Below are 17,275 nucleotides of genomic sequence, written 5' to 3' on the forward strand. Positions count from 1 at the left end.
AGCTAGAGTATTGCGTACAGTTCTGGAATCCGCATTATAGGAAGGATGTGATTGCACCAGAGAGAGTGCAGAGGAGATTTACCAGGATGTTGCCTGGGCTGGAGAGTTTTAGTTATGAGGAGAGATTGGATAGACTGGGGTTATTTTCCCTGGAGCAGAGGAAATTGTGGGGAGACATGATTGAGGTGTATAAAATTGAGGGGCATAGATAGGGTAGACAGGAAGGAACTTTTCCCCTTGGTGGAGGGATCAATAACCAGAGGGCATAGATTTAAGGTAAGGGGCAGGAGGTTTAGAGGGGATGTGAGGAAGAATTTTTTCACCCAGAGGGTGGTGGGAATCTGGAACTCACTGCCTGAAAGGGAGGTAGAGGTAGAAACCCTAATAACATTTAAGAAGTATTTGGATGTGCACTTGCGATGCCATGGCATACAAGATTATGGGCCTAGTGCTAGAAAATGGGATTAGAATAGTTAGGTACTTGTTTGACCGGTGCAGACTCAATGGGCCGAAAGGCCTTTTTCTGTTCTGTAGGCCTCTATGGCTCTATGACATACTTAGGTGATTTTTCACATTGTCGGGTAGATGCCAGTATATCTATATACTATACTATACGAGAACTACACTGTACTAAATGATTCAGGTTTAGTGAAGCCCATGAAAACTAATTTATTTCAATTATTTTTCTTTTTGCAACTGCTCTTTTGAAAAAAGAAAATTTATGTGATGATCAGACATGTTTCCAAATGAGTTTAGTTCTTGTTTAATTTTAGCTTAATACTGACAAGTTACTTTCCTTCAGATTGAGGAAGAAATTAAGGGGAAAATATTATTTTAATTAAATTGTATTCTAGTGATGTATTTACTTGGATATGAAATGATGTGTGTACATCAATGTATGTGTCTTTTCAGTAATACTCCTGTCTTAACCTTTCACATGTTGCAAAATAATCCGTGTCTCCTATAGGTGATTATCATAGCATCCTTTTGGTAGCTACTTTATGGGCACCGAGACTAACAGCAACAAACTCAAGGGGACAATTTGCTGTCAGTAGCTGATCTCAGCAGGCCAGCTACAATTAGCTTTCGCGTGTGCACACACACTTGCACACGCTTTTCAGGAAGGAAGTGTAAATGTCAGGAAAGAATGAAGAAAACAAAGGGAAATATCTAGCACTAAATCATGGAAAGTTATGAGTAAAAGGAACAGGAATATTCTTTAGAGTCACCTTATGTGTTCAGTTTGCCAAAACTGTGTACATTATTAATATTAACCCGATCAAACCCGTTGGCAAGTGTAATGTATTTACTGACTTCATAAAACACTGAACTGCCTGTGAAGCATCTTGGAATTGCACTGGTTGCAGCTTGTGTTACATTTACCTATCCCTACTCTCCTGAGATTTGTTCCCTTTTAAGATGTTGTTTGTAAATTCACTCTTGTACATGGTCACTTAGCCACCATGATTCTGTTTGGCCATCTACCCTTCTTTTAGGATCGTTCTGCCCTGTGATGTGTCAGGTGTGCTCTGTTAAGTCCACTGAGTCTCATTGCCACTATCAGTAACTATTGGGTTCATACTGAGGTCAATTCTGCTGCTGTAATTTGATCAGTGGTTGAGTTCCTATAGAAGTCAATGAAAATACCTCCCATATCCTGGCTCTGGCATTTTGTGTAACTAGAAAGTCCTTTATACTTCTGTTTGACACAAATCTGAGTGTGATAGACAGGTATTTTTCCCTACATAAATGTTTTTTAAACTAACAAGATCTGACTTACGATGTTAGAAAGTATTTAGTTTTGAAGCACAGTAATATGTAAACTACAATGTATTATTCTGATGTTAAAGTTCTGAGTATTCATTAAAGTTGAGAATTCTAATGGTTTTATACTTTTTTATGTTGTGGTGCAGAAATTTGGATGTGTGTTTGCGATAAACCCAAAGTTTGAAGATATATAACACACTAATATAAAAACGGGCTTCTTATGGCATTGCTCATCAACTTGAGCAAGTGCTGCTATTCTGTCTTGATGTTACTGCTTCTCTCTTTCGTTCTCTCCTCTCATCTTTTTCCCTCCGTCCTTTTTCATTGCTCTTTTCTTTTGAGCGGGAGGTGGTGGCTATCTTGTTGCCATTGCAGGTGAAAATAACAAATTGGGATAGGCGTGAGGGAAAATGGACAGAGTACACGACCAGCCTGAAAGCCCAGAGGCAATGGACGGGGCAAGATAGGTGGTGGAGGTAGAAATGCTTGTTGTTAATGTGTGTGGAAGCTGACTCTGCCTCTTCCCATCATTTCCCCCTCCATCACTCCTTCCTTTTCCCCATCATCCTTTTTGCCCTTTCTCCCCCCCCGCAAACCCCCCGGCCTTTCCCCCCTCTCCAGTATGTCAACCGTGATTCAGTTAGTATCACTCTTGCCTCTTGTGGGTTCAAGTCCTATTCCAGGATTTGAGCACAAAAATCAAAGCTGGCACTCCATTGTGGTTCTGGGCAAGTGCTGCATTGCCTGAGGTGTTGTCTTGCTGATGCGATGTTAAACCGAGGCCCCATCTGCCTTCTCGGGTGGACGTAAAAAATCCCATAGCACTATTTCAAAGCAGAGCAGAGGACTTATCCTCTGTGATCTGGTCAATATTTATTCCTCATTAACGTCACAGAGGGTTATGTAGTAATTGTCACATTTCTATTTCTGGGAGCTTGCTTTGTGCAAATTGGCAGCCGTGTTTCCTGCATTACAATAATGACAATATTTCAAAAGTACTCATTGGTTGTAAAGCACTTTGCGAGGTGGTGTGGTAGAGAAAGGCACTACAGTAAGCCCTCACTTAAAAGTTTTAGTTGCGTTCCTGATAAGTGCAACTTTTAAGTGAAACAACTTTTAACGAATCAGATTTTCCCATTAAAACCAATGTAAAAGCTGTAGCTGTAGTTTTAAATTCCTATATTAGTAAATGAAAAATCTTTTAAAATAATTTTAAAAATATAGAAGGAATATGGTAACTTTCTACTTACAGTACCTTCCGCTCACTGCCGATCTGCTTGCTGCTGACCCTGCTTCCTGAGCCACCCGCTCAGTACATGACCTGTTCCCTGGCTCCCACTCTGTCTGTTGCCCCTCCAGGTTCATGGCCTACCCCACTCCCTAATCCACTCTCTGGCTGCTGACCCTCCAGGCTCAGGGCCTCTGCAGCTTCCTGACCCTTCCTGTCGCCGATCCTTCCTCTCTCCAAACCTCCTGATCCCCGACTCTCCTGCTCCATGTTTCCCTCTCCTGAACCCTTACTGTGAGCAGAGAGTGAGAGGCAGGAGAAGCAGCTTTGATATCCTGCAAGGCTAGAGGACGGGAGAGGCCACGAGCCAGAGTGTCAGCAGCGTCACAAAGGGTCGGTTGGGAGGGCTTGTGGGCAGAGGCTGCTCCAAAATGGCGCTGATCAGGTTACATGGCCCTACGTCGGAGTGGAGCGAAATGACTTTAAAACAAAATTCGTGAAGCTAAACGAGAATACAGGCCTCACGAAATGAGTGACATTAAAGTGAAATAACGTAAAATGGGGCAACATAAAATGGGGACTTACTATATTTAGATGCAAGTCTCAGTTCTTCTCTCCTTTTTTCTCGCTCCCCATTCTCATGGATTCACTCTCTCCTTTCCCATCGAATCTCTGCTTTTGCTCTTCGCATTCTCTCGTCTCTCTACCCTTTCCTTCATCCATCTCTCCCTTCCCCCCTCATTCATGCCAGAGGGGCAAAGAGGTAAAAAAAAAAATGCAAGCATAGGCTGGGTCTGCAGGTGTCCACTAAAATGCATGCCTGAATGGACACACAATTTTGGTTACGTAAGCATGGCAAAGATTAGGAGAGCCAGGTCTAACTCATAAATGGAGCACAGGTCAGATAAGAGATCCCAAAGCCGGAATCATAGAATGGTTACAGCAAGGAAGGCAGCCGTTCGGCCTGTCATATCCATGATTGCTCTCTGCAAGATCAAATCACCTAGCCTCGCTCCCCTATCTTTTCCCCATAGCCTTGCAAATTTTTACCCCTAAGTTACTTATCCAGTCCCCTTTTGAAAGCCTTGATTGAATCTGCAGTGCCTTCCAGATCCTAACAACTGCTACATTTAAAAAAAATGTCCTCATGTCATCTTTGGTTCTTTTGCCAATCACCTGAAAGCAATGCTCTCAACCTTTCTGCCAATAGGAACAGTTTTTCCCTATCGACTCCGTTCGGACCCTTTATGATTTTAAATACCACTATCAAATCTCCACTGACCCTTCTCTAAGGAGGATAGCCCCAACTTCTCTAAATATCCTCGTAACTGAAATCTCTCATTCCTGGAACCAGCCTCATAAATCTTTTCTGTACTGTCCCTAATGCTTTCACATCCATCCTAATGTGTGGTGCCCAGAATTGGACATAATACTCCAATTGAGGCTGAACCAGTATTTTGCAAAAGTTCATCATAACTTAATTACAAAGTCCAGGACCCTGTATGCCTTATTAAAAACTTTTGCAATCTGTCCTGTCATCTTCGACAATTTGTGGAGCAAGGAGTTGCCACTGAGTGGAGTGACTTTCAAAGGATAGCGGAAGACTTGCCTTGGTGTGGCAGGGAGAGGGGAGCCTGCTGAACAAGCCAGAAGGACTTTGGAACTGAACATTCAAAGCTACAAATCTATTGGGAGTGTGGCATAACATACAAATGGCTTGTAAAGTACTTCGGTTGTGTTAGTTAGTTAACGGAGAAGTACCTTTTTCTTTAGTTTGGTGTATTAGTTGCTTGTTAAGTAATGCTTAGTCCATGTTGATTTTAGTTTGTTACAGTAAAAGTCTTAAAATGTGAAATCTTGTGATTCTTTCCATTGGCTGCTAGAAAACTCATGTCTTTTTTTTTAAAGTTATCGGTCTCTACGGGGATTGTAACGTGTTTAATGTTACGATGTAAACATATTAGAATTGTTCAATTTGAAACACACGTCAATAGATATAAACAGCATTCAGTTTGAGACCTTACAGTGTGTATTTCATTCATCACTTTTGTAACACCATGAAACAGAAAGAGGCCCATTTATTGCATATTTTATAAGTATGAACAGTCTTTTGTTAATTTTCCAGGCCCTTCTCACTGGATCATTTCGATGATTATCAGAAGCACTTTACAGTGATGAACTATGTTGATGAAACCCAACTTAAGCAGGCAAGAAAAGTTCTTTTTGCTTTTGATTATAAATAGTAGTCTTAATAATTTAGTGGCTTTCTATGTTTCTCTTGTCCCCCCCCACCCAACCCCCGACTCGCTGATATTCTATGGTCTCCTATTCATGGGAGTCTGGAGTCTGATTCCCAATAGTGGATGCAAGTTGGGTGTTGGCTCACATGATAATTCATGTGACCCTTCACCTTCAGTGTGAGCAGGCTATTTAGCGTTGACTAACTACAGCCATTTCCAACTATGTCCAACCTACGTTTTCTGCAGCACTTATATCAAGGGTTGCTGGGTGGCAATGATCAGCAAAAACCACAGCAAAATATTTCTTTCTGAACTGTCGCAATTGTCTGTCTTAGACCTTTTGTGTAAGTGTTGTTTTATGTCCAAGCCACTTTCTTCTTATATCATTCTTCATTTTTTGCATTTTGTGTAGTACAAGTATTTCTTGCAACCAACTGAACTCTGTTATTAGCATATTTTGCTTGTCAAATATTCTCATGTTCCAACAATCAGATAACCATTACTTCATAAACCCTTGCCTCTGTTTTACCAAACTATCTTTCACTTTTCGCATACTGTTTTAACCTTCCTAAAACACAAGTTAGTCCAACCTTCTTTTGATTTCTTCTTCCCAACTGCCATTCTCTGTCAACCCACCAAGACATACAAACTTGCTCAGCTGTTCAATTGCATTTCTTCCAATTGCAATATGTATGTCTTCCTGATGCTTCCAAAATGACGTGACCTTTATGACATGACATGGTTTTTATGTTAATGCATACTTCCAATTTTCTGCTCTGTACATGCACCGTGTTAGTCAGCCTCTGTAAATCTGTTTTAGAATTACTGCAAGGTCAGCAAATCTGAGATTGTTTAAAATCTTGCTACAAATGATGACCTGTCTAGTATCATCTTTTGGTGCAAGATTCATTACTGGTTCCAGTGGTAGATTAAATAAATCAGGTAACAGTGTGTATGCTTGTCTCGTCCCACTGACACTCCAGTATTAAACCACCAAAAGAGAAGGTGCTACAGATGACTATGACTAAAAAGGACAAAGAAAATCAACTGCATTTGAGTGACGTATGTATCAGAAGGATTGTGGTCCCTTTTCTGTAAATGACTTTGCATCAGCACGGAAAGTTCTGGAATATCTCTTGAGTTAGTGACCTGACTTTTCCAGACAAACCAGTCAGTGGATCTCCATTTTATAACTCACCGGGGCTATCCATCACAGAATTATGAGGGGATAGGACATGACTCCCTACAGACTTTTTTCCTGCATCTTTGTTTTCTGAATGGCTTTACAACCCTAGGAAGCAATGCCTTGTTTGTACATAAGACTTCATGTTTCAATTAATTTAGAAGATTTATGGTTTAACTGGCTTAAAAGCCTGTGGTTTAACTATAGCAACCTTACCATTTTCCAGCATTCAGTTGAACACCTGATCTCCGTATTAACTAGGCAGCTTTCAAGCTAGAACTGCATTTAGAATTGCATATTTCCCCTATGAGTCTTGAAGGCCACTTTCTGATGATTTATGGGACATTTTACCTACAACTGCGTGTCCCCCACTTCTTCCTTGAATAGTACCTCAGTCAATCCATTCCTTTCTTTCTGCCAATCTCCCCCCACCATGCCCCTCCCACCAAAACCCCATTCCACCACCTGTCTAAACCTTTCTATGAACTCCATTCACCCTCCACATTAATGTTATTGCTACTCAGACCCAGGAATACTTTTTTTTTTGTAGGGTTTGTCAATCTTGTTCTAGTTCCACTTAGCCCTCCTCCCAGACCTCCTTTTTGTCACACTGATGTCTGTGGTACTGCTGGTTCTCATTCTAATGCTGAGAATTTCATTAACTATATTTCCATGTTCTATTGTTCTCCTATTTTCCTGGGCTTCTGTCCTCCTGTCTCATCAGGTAGGTCTTCCGGTAACATCCACTGATTCGCACAACTACCTGGAGTTTGCTTTTTCCCATCCTGTTACCTGTGTAGACTCCATTTTATTCTCCCAGTTTTTTCATCTCAGTCAAATTTTCTTGATGACATTGCCACCTGCACGAGAGCTCCTGAAATGCGCTCCTTTTTTATTCAGCAGAGGATTACCATCTGTGGTAGACCGTTGACTAGGTCTGTTCCATCTCTTGTGCTTCCGCCGTGACCTACCCTACCTCCTCGCACGCAATTGTGACGAATCCACACCTGGTTCTCAACTTCCATCTCATCTGCCTCCATGTTTGCCAAATCGTCCATTGGCATTTACAACATGACCCCACCATTGAAAACGTTTCTCCTCCCCCTGCTTTCAGGAGATACGTTTGTCTCCTGGACATTGCATTTCACGCTTTCATCACCTTGATTGCCAACTGTTCCTGTGCAAGTGTAGGATGCGCATTGCCTGCCCATTCATCACCCCCCACACAATCTCCATTGTACATTCCTTCCATGTGAGATATCAATTAAGGTTCATCTCCTTTAGTCTGCCATGCTACATTGGCTGTTTGTAGTGTAATCACCTCTATGTTGGGGGACCAAACTTGTGTTAGGTGACACTTTGCAAAACACCTCTGCCCTGTTCACCAGTATGGCCCGAGTTACCTTTAGCTCACCGAACCACACTTTGTTCCCCACTCAGATCTTCTTTCATTCCAACGAAGCTCAGCACAAGCTTCAAGAACACTATTTCTTTCTCCTATGCAATCTGCAAACCTCTGGATTGAACACTGATTTCAGTAACTTCAGACTTTTGCTGCACCCTCATTTTCAAACCTGGTTTAATTATACACCATATCCCCAAGAATTCCATTTTGTCACATTTCCCCAAACCACCTACTTCTTTGGCTATTTACACATCCTTTGTCTTTTCAGTATCTGCATCTTTTGTTGATTATTTAACTGACGTTTATCATTCCAATATTTTTTTTTGTCCATTCATATATTGTTTCTTCATTTATTAATGCACCTCTCCACCTCCAATTTTTCGGTTCTGAAGAAGGGTCCATGCCTGAAACATTAACTTGTCTGTTCTCTCCACAGGTGCTGATTCAGCTACTAAATGTTACCAGCATTTCTGCTTTAGTTTTAATGACTGAAAGGATGCCTGTGATCTTTTATGTGGAGAAGCACGTGATTGGGTGCCTTTTAGGCATGGGAGATGAGGAATGATTAATACATCCAGAATTGCTTTATACCAGATCATATTCAATGGTCTGTCAGCAATGGGTTTCTATTGCAAAAATAATTGCAGAATTGGTCGAATCAATACCTTGTACTGAATAGTAATTTTATTTTATTGTTGATTGTTAAGAGACGAGTAGAACTTTGGGAAGAACAACATGGTTATCACAGCAGCCCAATCTCAATAATGACATGGAGAGAATGGAAATACATGAGACAGATTAACAATTATCCTAGTGTTTTATGCCAAAGAATTTGATCTGTTTTAAAGTTATGGAATTGCAGTAATCCGATACAGTTGCAGATGTGTTCTAACAGAAGTGGAAGGCTTCCTCTGCAGCACCAATGTTATACTATCTTTACGTTTATTATATTAACACACTGGCTGTGACATACTGGTCTTAATTACTGAATTGTTAATTATTCACAGGTCCACTACAATGAGTTTATTCCAATGTTTGAAAAGCAATACCCCAAGTATCCTTGGAAGAAAACAGAGGTGGGTTCCAGTTATCGTATTTTTTTGAGAGTTTTATTACTGTGAAACATTTCTAAAATGTATTCATTGGGCTTTTGTTTCAGGGCAGCCAGCCAGACCATGAGTTTGGTTACATAGGAAGCGTCACCACCAAGCAGAGGTGAAAAGCTATTTGTATCAGGACAGATAGCTTCAGATTCCTGGGGCATTGGGACCAGACCTGGTACAAGCCCTGTATAAGCTGGACAGTTACACCTAAATAAGGCTGGGTCCAATATCCTCAGGTTCATTAGTGCTGTGGTAGAGGGTTTAAATTTAACAGGGGGAGGGAACCAGGATGAAGCAGCAAAGAGGAGTGGCAGAGAGAGGAGACAAGGTGTATAGAAAACTGGGAGGTACTAACAACAGAACAAAGAATAATGCAGAAAGTGCAGGAATTAATTGGGGGTTAAAAGTAAAGCTGACTGTCATGGTGTTGGAAATATGTGGGTTAACAGGAAGAGTGTTACAAATAAGGTTGATCGCTTACAGTGCAAGTTGCCACATGAGGTTGTGGTGATATAGAGATCTTGCTTAAACATGAAGAGGAATAGGAATTAAACATGCCTACCAACAGTATATTCAGGAGAGATAGGGAAAGAAAAATTGACAGGAAAGCGGATAGCATTATTCATGAAGGATAACACACCAGATGATTCAAAGATTGAACTTGGTTCGAGTTAAGGAACAGAAAAGGAGATATTATATTGCTGGTTGTTTACTATAAACCCGCAAATAGCGAGAGGAGATAAAGGAACACATTTGTAAGCACATTTCAGAGAGATCTAAAAATAATAGAGCAATGATTGTAGAGGCATTCAATAACCTGAATTTAGACTGGGGAAAAACACAGAGTGAAGGTCAAAAACGATGAGGAATTCCTAAAGTGATTGACAAAAAAACAAGTGGCAAAATAAGAGAAAACCTTTTTATGCAGCAAGCGGTTAAGACCTGGAATGGAGTGCTTGGAAGGATGGGGGAGGCAGATTTAAATGTGCCTTTCAAAAGAATATTGGATAAGCACCTAAAGAGAGAAGATTTGCGGGGCTGTAGGGAAAAGGTGGGGGAGGGAGCTAGGCGAGTTGCTCGTGCAGAGAGCCATCAGAGCCATGATGGGCAGAATAGCCCCCTTTTGTGCTGTATCCGTTTTATGATACTATATTTCCAAGGCAACATTTTTGTTTTGGTGGGAGTAAGGAGGGGGAGTTCAGTTGTGCAGTACCCTCTTGTGTGGAAAAAGTGCTTCCTAACTTCACTCCATGAGTTTCATTAAGTTGCTGAATTTGCACATTACTTGCCCACTAAATTTATCATAGAAAGTGAAGTCTGGTAATGAAAACCGTGAGCATCCTTTCATGTACATTATTGTTCATGACTGCCAGTTAGCCTCTGGCCCTGATGGTGAATAATTAAAAGCATGTGCTTTCATTCCTTCAGGAAGTAATTTGTTAGAGACTTTAAGGAAGTCAGGTTTTGGTTTTTAAAAATTTTTGTCATTGTTTTTTTTTTCTTTTAATCCCTCGCTTTATCTGTCTTCTTGGACCTGATTGATATTGGCCCGTAACTTCTGTGGAGTGACAATTAGAGTCAGAGGGGCGATCCCCATGGGGGTTCGGTGTTGGGGGTGGGGTCAGTATTATAGTTACCCAGAAATTAGAAGTGGTTTTAATTTTTCTAACTTTTTTTCTGGGTAACTATTCCTGTTGGACATTCAGAATCATCTGAAGTTTGCGATTTATATTGTACTTTTGGGTGGTTCCCATTGCAGGGCAATTGCCCAACGGAAGTTTGAACTTCCCAGGCAATTGCCGTATAATCCTTACCTGGGGACTTCTAGGCGTGGGGGAGCGGTTCCTCAGCGCATCTTTGGTGACCCACCCCACCACAGTTACGATGCCCCAGACCTTGGAACTTACGGGCCATTGAATTCACCCATTCTAATTCACAATCCGATCCCCTTTCTTTCCCAATCCCTTAGCTTCATTTGTTAAGGAGATATACTGTTGATCCAGTTGTTCACCACAGGTCCCAGATACCCTGTTGTCCTCACGCCGCATCAATAACTTGATGCCTCCAGCAACTTACGGGACAAAAATGTTTTGAGCTAAAGGCTGCAGAAAATATCTTACAAACTGGACACATCATAAGATGCCCTACTTCAAAAAATTCCAGCCCTTTGGGTTCTACTTTATCACGCAACCGTAATAAAATCAGGTAGCCTCTGACTTAGATGAGCAAAAGCACAGGAGAGCTACTGTGTTCCAGAAGATATTCATGCTTTTGTAAACTAAAGATGAGTTACTTTCTTCATGTCTTTACTTGTGCAGTTATATTACTTTTGTCATTTTGGTAACAGGAGGAAATACATAAATCATTTGTTGAACTGTTTCAAGTGGCTACAGCTAAACCTGCCCCCTTTGGTATCTGCAATTATCCATCGTCCCGAGCAATATATGCTATTGATCTGATGTTGAAATGGGACACAGACAGCGATGGTAAGTGTTTTCTCCTTGGATTTTTGTTGTTCGTGCAGGACCCATACAGCTATCAAGTCAACTGTAAAACAAGGATGCAGATAATCATTCTTCTTCATTGGGTATCTTGATATGAGCTGAAATATATTATTATGAAAGTCTCCAAACCACTAAGAAATCTACACAAGTAAACTTTGCTTTCCCACAAAATAAAGTGTACACTTTTCACCTTTACTTTAATTCCCCCACGTTTTGGTTAAAAACAGGAAACACTTAAAGGGTTTGGCAGCGTCTGTGCAGAGAGAATCAGAGTTAACATTTCGGATCTGTGACCTTTCATTAAAGCTGTGAAGTTAAAAATGTAATAAGTTTTGAGCGAGTGAAAGAGGGCAGGGTGGGAAGAAGAACAAAAAGGAAGGTCTGATGGGTTGGAAGACAGAAGAGATTAAATGACAAAATGTTTCATGGTGCAAGGCCAAAGTGGGTGGTAATGGAACAAATAAAGAAACAAAAGATGTGTCTAGAGGAGGTGTGAATGACAGGATCGTGAATAGCTGCTGCCCAAAAGCAAAGAAAATTAGGGAGAAATAAGAGAAAAAGAACCAAACTACCAAAGAAAAATAGAACAGCAGCAGTTATGATCTAAAATTGTTGAACTCACTGTTGAGTCCAGAAGGCTGTAAAGTGCCCAGTCGAAAGATGATGTGCTGTTCCTCAAACTTGGAATACTGCAGCAGGTCAAGGACAGTGAAGTCAGAGTGGGAGCAAGGTGGAGACTTAAAATGACAGGACTGGAAGCTCAGGGTCATGCTTGCACACTGAAAGAAGGAGTTCCACAGAGTGGTCACCAATTGATTTCCCCAATGTAGAGGAGACCACATTGTGAGCAGTGAATACAGTGCACTAAATTGAAAGAAGTACAAGTAAATCACTGTTTCAATTGGAAGGAGTGTTCGGGCCTAGGATGGTGAGAAGGGAGGAGGTATAAAGGCATGGAAAGGTGCAGCAGGAGAAGGAGACGGTGTTGTGATGATTGAGTAGTAGAACAGGGTATCACTGCAGGATCAGTCCCTTCGGAAAGCTGAGAGGGGAGGGAAGGGGAAGATGTGTTTGATGATGGCATCATTCCGAAGGTGGGAGAAATGATAGAGGATGATCTGTTGAATATGGAGGCTGATGGAGTGGAAGGTGAGGAGAAGCGGAACCCATCATGGTTCTGGGAGCAAGGGGAAGGGTTGAGAGCAGAAATGCAGGAAATAGAATGGAGACAGTCAAGGGCCCCACTAATCACAGTGGCTGGGTAGAATCTTCTTTTGAGGAAATAGGAAGATATATTGGAAGTGCTAATATGGATAGTTGCTTCATCCAAATGAATATGATGCAGATGGAGGCATTGGTAGAAAAGAATAGAGTCCTTAGAGGAAACTGGGTGTGAGGAAGTGTAATCAAGGTAGCTTTGAGAGTCAGTGGCTTTTCATCCTCTGATTGGTGGTCTATCCCCAGAAATTAGAGACAGAGAAGTCAAGGGAGAGAAGGGAAGAGTCAGAGATGTACCATGTGAAGGCATGAGAAGGATGGAAATTGGAATTGAAATTGGAAGCAAAATCAGTGAAATTTTCCAGTTCCGGGCAAGAGCAGGAAATGGCATTGATACAGTCTCAACGTACCGGAAAAGGGGATGAGTGAGGGACCCGAATAGAACTGGAACAAGGAAAATTCCACAAAAGGGCAGGCATAGCTACCATCCATATGGGTATCCATAGCAACATCTTTTATTTGGAGGAAGTGAGTGGACTTGAAAGGAGTTGTTTTTCAATGTGAGAACATTGAACAAGCCAGATGCAGGAGGGTGGTGGTGGATGAGGACTCTTTGGGCCTCTGTTCAAGGAAGACGCGGAGAGCTTTCAGATATCCTTGTGGGGGATGGAGGGAAAGAGAGATTGAATGTCCATGGTGAATAGGAGATGTTAGGGCCAGGTAACTGGAAACTTAAAAGTGATGGAGGGCAATAGAAGAGTCATGGATGTAGGTGGGTACAGACTGGACAAGGAAAGAAAAAGATAGAGTTAAGAAGAAATAAGCGGGGCAAGAATAGGCCAAAATAATGGGTCCACTAGGGTAGTCCTCTTCATGGATTTCGGGAAGGAGGTAGAAGCAAATGGTTTTGGGTTGCATGGTTATGAGGTTGGAGGTCATGAAGGTGAGTGTCAAAGTATCTGGGGTGGTTGGGGAGTGGTGGTGTTGGCACTCGAGATTTGTTGAAGCTTGTGATCCTTCACACCTGAAAGGAAGAAAAAAAGTTTTCTGTTAAAGTACCAGATGAGAAGAAGGATGGAATGAAACTGTGGACCAGGACAGCTTTGAGATAGTGAGTCCATGCTGCTGAAGAGAGATTGAAAATGCATGTGGTGGCACATGGCATTGTATGGATCTCAGGATGCAGAAAGAACAGGAATACTGAATGTCTAGAAATATCTGCAGTCCTGGGTGGATCTGAAACACAACGGGCACAGTTTCAGTTGGGATCCACTTGGAAGAAGTTTGTAAGATATCACATAATCCACATGAGACACAGGATACCAAAACCCGTCTCACTCAGGGTTCTTGACCAATTCTAACATAGATGGTAGGACTCAAGTTCTTTAATAGTGAGAGAGTTTGTGAAGTATCACAAGAAGTACAAAGTTAATACCTAACAACAGCAATAGATATACAGTGAGACTCGACTCTGACACTTCCTGCATCTGAGCTCTTTGGGGCACAGTCTCCTCCTCCTCTTCTCTCCATGTTCCATTGACTGTGGTCTGTCTTATTCCTGTAGATGTGTGCCACTGATGACTTGTAGCCCCCTTTCTTTTACCCCCATTGAGAGACCCTTACGATGCCATATAAGGCCATAGTTTGTCCTGACCAATATAATTGGATCAATTTGAGGTCATTGATAGTCCATGGATTCCCTGTGCCTCAACATATAGACCGTTGCAGGTGTTTTCTGTTTTTCCAAAGGTCCTAAGGTTCACATTTCTGCGAAAAGCTCAACTTCTGCAATTTGTTGCACATTTCCTCTTATCCTGGCTTTCTAGATGCAAGTCTCCATCTTTTCTATCTTTTACAAGTGTAAAATATGTTATAATCTGCTGCTTCATTGACCACTATGTGGACCTGCCTCCATTTGCAAAACTTCCCCTTCTTCAGTGTGGCTGGCTTCTCTCTCTCACACCCCCCCACACCCACACCCCTACACACCCACACACACACGGATAAATTGACATATTTCAACAAAGCTAACCATCATGCTTTGCAGGCCAACCTGACATTACAGTTTCTTAAGAATATTACAGAATGATTATTACAGACAAACCTTAAAAATCTACTAACCCCAACAAGTCAGAGCCAGAGACAGTAGCTAAGGAAGGAAATGTGGCTGTGAAAGTGAGTTTTGGGAGATACCTGATCAAGAATGAGAAGGAAGATAGAAAGAGATTTGCTGCAGTTTGGCAAAAAAGGAAATGCTTAGGAAGCCCCAAGTGTGTACAGGATTACTGTTGTAACCACTTCAAAACCGTGCAGTCTACCAGCATAGAACACTGGTTAGCTTCTCACTACTTATGCAGGTAGGCTTGACAACCAATTTATAGGGTTACATTGAGCTGAATAAAAACAGTCCCAGACCTCAACTGATTAACCAACCTAGCTCATTAATCAGCAGCATGCTGGAGTTTTGTGGACCTATGTGCTCAGGTATCATATTAACCAATTTACTTCCAGACTTTAAGGCAAAAGAAAATTTGCGTATTATAAGAAAAGGATTTCCATTGATAAGTAACTTTTACAACCTCAAGACATCCCAAATAAGTGTTTCTGCATGTCCTCTACACAGCCAAGGCATGCTTTACCTTTGATCTGTTTTGTATTGATTGTTGGATGAGGGATACAGAGAAAACAGCCCCGGCTTTTCTTAGAATAGCACATCTTTTACATCCCCCTGAGTTAGATACGGTCTCAATTTAAGCAGGGCTGTACTGTACGGAAAGCTGCAGTGTTAGCCTAAATTATGTGCTCCAGTTTCTCGAATGAGATCACCAATGGCCACGGCTGATGCCGCTGCTGCTCCGTAGTCATGGTGATGACACTGGACCAATGTCCAGAGGTTGAAAGTTTAAACCACAGTATCGCAGTTAGTGCAATTGAATTTAGTAAAGCTGGTAATCGTTAACAGGTGCTGGGGAAAAAATGGCCATGCAAGATGCCAGATTTTTGTAAAATCACAACTGGTTTATTCAAAATGTTATTAAAGGTTACTGTGTTGAAGGAAGGTTTGAGAGATGGGGTGCTCCAGTGGAGTGCTGAGGGCTGACCTGATGGATGTCTTAAATATTATTAGCAGTTATGATTATGAAGTGAGCTGGTTGGGGAAATTGTGTGAATGGGGAGAAATCTGGTGTAGTGTCGGTGGACTAGACACCTTGTTTTCATGTTGAAATGCTCTATGATACTATTTTGCATTCTCCTCTTCCCTATAAAGCATTCCAAAATCATCTACGTGAGAGACGTTTGATAAATGCAAGTTGTTTGATAGCGATAGTAAACTGGGGCACCAGGGACCGGCTGAGTACAAGGTTGGAAACGGAAGCTAGTCTGAGTGGGGGGAATGTTGGAGAACAAAAACAATCAGCGCGCAGCATAGCCACACTCTTGACAGAGTTTGCATTTATGTTCATCTTTTTGCATGTCGACAGCTTTCTGCATCTTTTATAATGGGCAGATTTGAAGGAAAAGTATTTACTCCATCACATGTAAATCCACCTTTTCAACTCTGGGTGGGGGGTGGGGGGTGGGGGGTGTGGGCGTTGTGGAGAGAAGGGTAACAATTCCCAATTAGGCTTTCATATTGTATGACTATAAACAAGCCATGAGGCCACACTTGTAACAGAATGTTGATTTATATCCCTAGAGCTGTTTTTACACATGGACAGCTCTGTGTAGCTTTTTCCAAAGTGAGAAGTTTTGATTCTATTCAAGTCTTTCAAAAGAATAATTGGAAACCCATAAGAGAAGTACTGTTGCACTAAATATACTAATTTCACTGTAGATGGTTTGTGGGTCTCTGTTAGTTTAAATACATTATCCCCCCCCCCCCCCCCCCCACCTCCCCACCCTGCCATTAGGGGGGCAAATTTCATGTTGTATTTGAATCTCTGCACAAACACTTAAAACACTTTATTGATATTTGTTTTTACAGGAAAATCGATCATGCAGCCTCAAATTTTGGAAGTGAATTTTAACCCAGATTGTGCCAGAGCCTGCAAATATCACCCGAGCTTCTTTAATGACATTTTCAACGTCCTTTTCTTGGATGAAGTAGCTGGTTGCCCTGTCACTTGTTTAAGCTAATGCTAAGGAATCTCATCTGTAACTGTTTGGATTATTTGCAAAAGTTGTTGCAAGTCTTGCAGGTGGAGGAAGATGGATAAATCAGTTAGCAAATGTTGAATGACTTCAGACATTAATTTCTCACAGCTCTGTATGTGCTTAAAGAAATTCTGAATATTACAGTCCTTTTGAGCATTTTTGAAAGGAAGAGTTTTTTTTCATGCATTTTTTTTTTTGACTTGCGCTATAGTGGTTAGCTTTTCATTTGAGGTCGACCTCTTTGTTTTCTTTTTGAAGCAGGATCCTGAAACATAGCCTGCTTTCAGTCAGCCTTGAGTCAGCACAGCCCATGAATGTGATGAGAAGCCAGATTCTGCATGCAGTGCCACTCGAAGGCGTGTCATGTTTCAGGACCATGAGAAGTGACTAGAAGGTGGCCCAAAACTAGACATGAGCTGCCAAAGGCCAAATACTGAAAGAAGGGGAGAAGAGGGGCGGTCAGTTTTTCTTC

At 41.6% G+C, this 17,275-nt stretch overlaps 1 protein-coding gene across 1 annotated transcript in view; it reads left to right on the top strand.

Annotated features, from left to right (window-relative positions):
• ttll12 (tubulin tyrosine ligase-like family, member 12) overlaps window positions 1–16,972 on the top strand; it is a 52,950-nt gene extending 35,978 nt beyond the window's left edge. The window contains exons 11-14 of the mRNA XM_078568360.1: window positions 5,121–5,202; window positions 8,831–8,899; window positions 11,274–11,412; window positions 16,634–16,972. Coding sequence (XP_078424486.1) covers window positions 5,121–5,202; window positions 8,831–8,899; window positions 11,274–11,412; window positions 16,634–16,785 — 442 coding nt within the window. The 3' untranslated portion in view covers window positions 16,786–16,972. The remainder of the gene's footprint in view (window positions 1–5,120; window positions 5,203–8,830; window positions 8,900–11,273; window positions 11,413–16,633) is intronic.
• Window positions 16,973–17,275: the final 303 nt, after the last annotated feature.

This window comes from Cetorhinus maximus, chromosome 22 (genome assembly GCF_964194155.1).
Source record: "Cetorhinus maximus chromosome 22, sCetMax3.hap1.1, whole genome shotgun sequence".
Classification (NCBI taxonomy): Eukaryota; Metazoa; Chordata; class Chondrichthyes; order Lamniformes; family Cetorhinidae; genus Cetorhinus; species Cetorhinus maximus.